A 2,335-nucleotide genomic window follows, 5' to 3' on the forward strand; every position below is an offset into this window, starting at 1 on the left:
AGATTTTTAAATTCTATCACTGTATCATGTTCACATCATTAGCATATTTCAGATGTGGAATATGTAACTTTAGCTCCCTGTAAGAAGCCTTACCAAACTATTATTTCATGTTATAATCTTCAATTTTGTAAAGGGCCAACATAGTAAAAGTTCATACAAAGGACAGTTCTATCTTTTGTGAAATTACTCATGAAGAATTCTGTTCAATGTCTTTATAAAAATGTTTATACAATATCTTCCTCTTAGTGAGAAGACTGGGGTACCACCTCAGTTCTCACGATAAACTGATAGTGAGACCTATCCATCCCATCCCAGTTCATCTGGAAGCTCAGAACTATATTCTTAATCAAATGCTGAACTTATCAGTACTCACGAACACTGTGAAAGCTACCCCTCCCGCCCATTTATTGCAGCATAGGTTTTATGCTCTGGTCCTTGTTTAAAGATCTTGAAAAATATTTCTTTCATTGAAGCCATTCTAAAATCCTGTCATAAGTAGTCAGTTTATACACAATAAATCTACAAAGGAATTGGATCATTGGCTTTTTAATCCCAAACCCAACTGATTAAGAGAGATGACAAGAGCAGTAATAAAATGTGGATTCGGGGGAACTGTATGAGCCTTAGGTTAATTGATTTATTTCCCTTTATACTGACTGCTTTATTAACTGAGTTAAGTGAGAATGGGAAACTGCTGGTGTTACATAACCATGGTCTGGATGAGTGAGCTTGTGAATGAGCAAATGAATATGGAAGGAAAAGATAGTTCCACTACTACCACAAGTCCCAGAAAGTGTCTTGAGTGTCAAGATATCAAAGCAATGGTTGTGGAGATGGCTGCATAACTCCATAAATTTGTTCAGAAACATTGTGTTTTACACTTAAAATGTGTGAATTTTGGCAGGTAGGTACTTTTTATCTTAATAAAATGGATTTTAAAAAAATTTAAAAAGGAAGATTCTAAGCAGCTTTAACATGGGAGACAAGCAAACTCTGTTGTTGTGCTTGGCTTTAATCATCTCTGTATTGTGTTCTATATTATGTCTTACAAATTAAAATTATATTCAGATAAAATTTGGGTGATCACTTTCATATGTCTGGTAGTTGACTTACATGTCTCCCTCTTTTCTTTATATAGATTCAGAACACAATCTGAAACTTGAGATAATGGAGCTGCAGAATTATTCCTTGGTGTCAGTATATGTGCTGTATGGACTCTGCACTTCACAACATCTCCAGCATTTTTTCTTTATACTTTTCTCTGGGATCTATGTGGCCACTGTGCTGGGTAACCTCATCATTGTGGTCACTGTAATTTCTGACCCCCACTTGCCCTCCTCTCCTATGTACTTCCTGCTGGGAAATCTTTCTTAGACATATGGCTAGCCTCGTTTGCCACCCCCAAGATGATCAGGGACTTTCTTAGTGATTGAAAGCTCATCTCCTTTGGGGGATGTATGGCTCAGATCTTCTTCCTGCACTTTATTGGTGGGGCTGAGATGGTACTTCTGGTTTCCACGGCCTATGACAGATATGTGACTATATGCAAACCTTTGCATTACATGACCATGATGAGCCGGCAGACTTGCATGGGGCTGGTGTTGGTTTCATGGGTCATTGGATTTGTGTACTCCATCAGTCAAGTCGCCTTTACTGTGAATTTACCTTACTGTGGTCCCAATGAGGTGGACAGCTTCTTCTGTGACCATCCTCTTGTGATCAAGCTTGCCTGCATGGACACCTATGTCTTAGGTGTACTTATGATCTCAGACAGTGGGTTGCTCTCCATGAGCTGTTTTCTGCTCCTCTTGGTCTCTTACACTGTTATCCTCATCACTGTCCAACAGCGTGCTGCTGGTGGGGTATCCAAAGCACTCTCTACTTGCTCTGCACACATCATGGTAGTCACACTCTTCTTTGGGCCCTGCATTTTCATTTACGTGTGGCCTTTCAGTCGGTTCTCTGTGGACAAGCTCCTGTCTGTGTTTTATACCATTTTTACTCCACTCTTGAACCCCCTTATCTACACATTGAGAAATAAAGAGATGAAAACAGCTGTGAAGAAACTAACCAACATGTGACTTCTCACTGAATTCCAGCTTTCCATAGACCTACATGTTCTTATTCATTCAGGGGATATCATTTCTTTAGTAGGATTCTGCTCAAAGATTTCATTCTGAAGTTTTATTGATATAATTTGTATTGTGTTATAGTGCAGAGAAATAGTTGTGGATTATAAAAAAAATCATGTATATAGTTTTATTCTATATAATTTTATACTTTAAATAAAATTTTATCATATAACTTTATAGTATCACTACCTTATACTCTAAGA

At 37.8% G+C, this 2,335-nt stretch overlaps 1 protein-coding gene across 1 annotated transcript; it reads left to right on the forward strand.

The window, feature by feature from the left end:
- Nucleotides 1-1,164: 1,164 nt before the first annotated feature.
- LOC118525945 (olfactory receptor 4K14-like) lies at nt 1,165-2,081 on the forward strand. The gene is given in 2 exon segments (XM_036076877.1): nt 1,165-1,369; nt 1,372-2,081. Coding segments are annotated over 2 exon segments (912 nt in total). The 5' UTR covers nt 1,165-1,167.
- Nucleotides 2,082-2,335: the final 254 nt, after the last annotated feature.

Source organism: Halichoerus grypus, chromosome 8 (assembly GCF_964656455.1).
Source record: "Halichoerus grypus chromosome 8, mHalGry1.hap1.1, whole genome shotgun sequence".
NCBI classification, from domain to species: Eukaryota; Metazoa; Chordata; class Mammalia; order Carnivora; family Phocidae; genus Halichoerus; species Halichoerus grypus.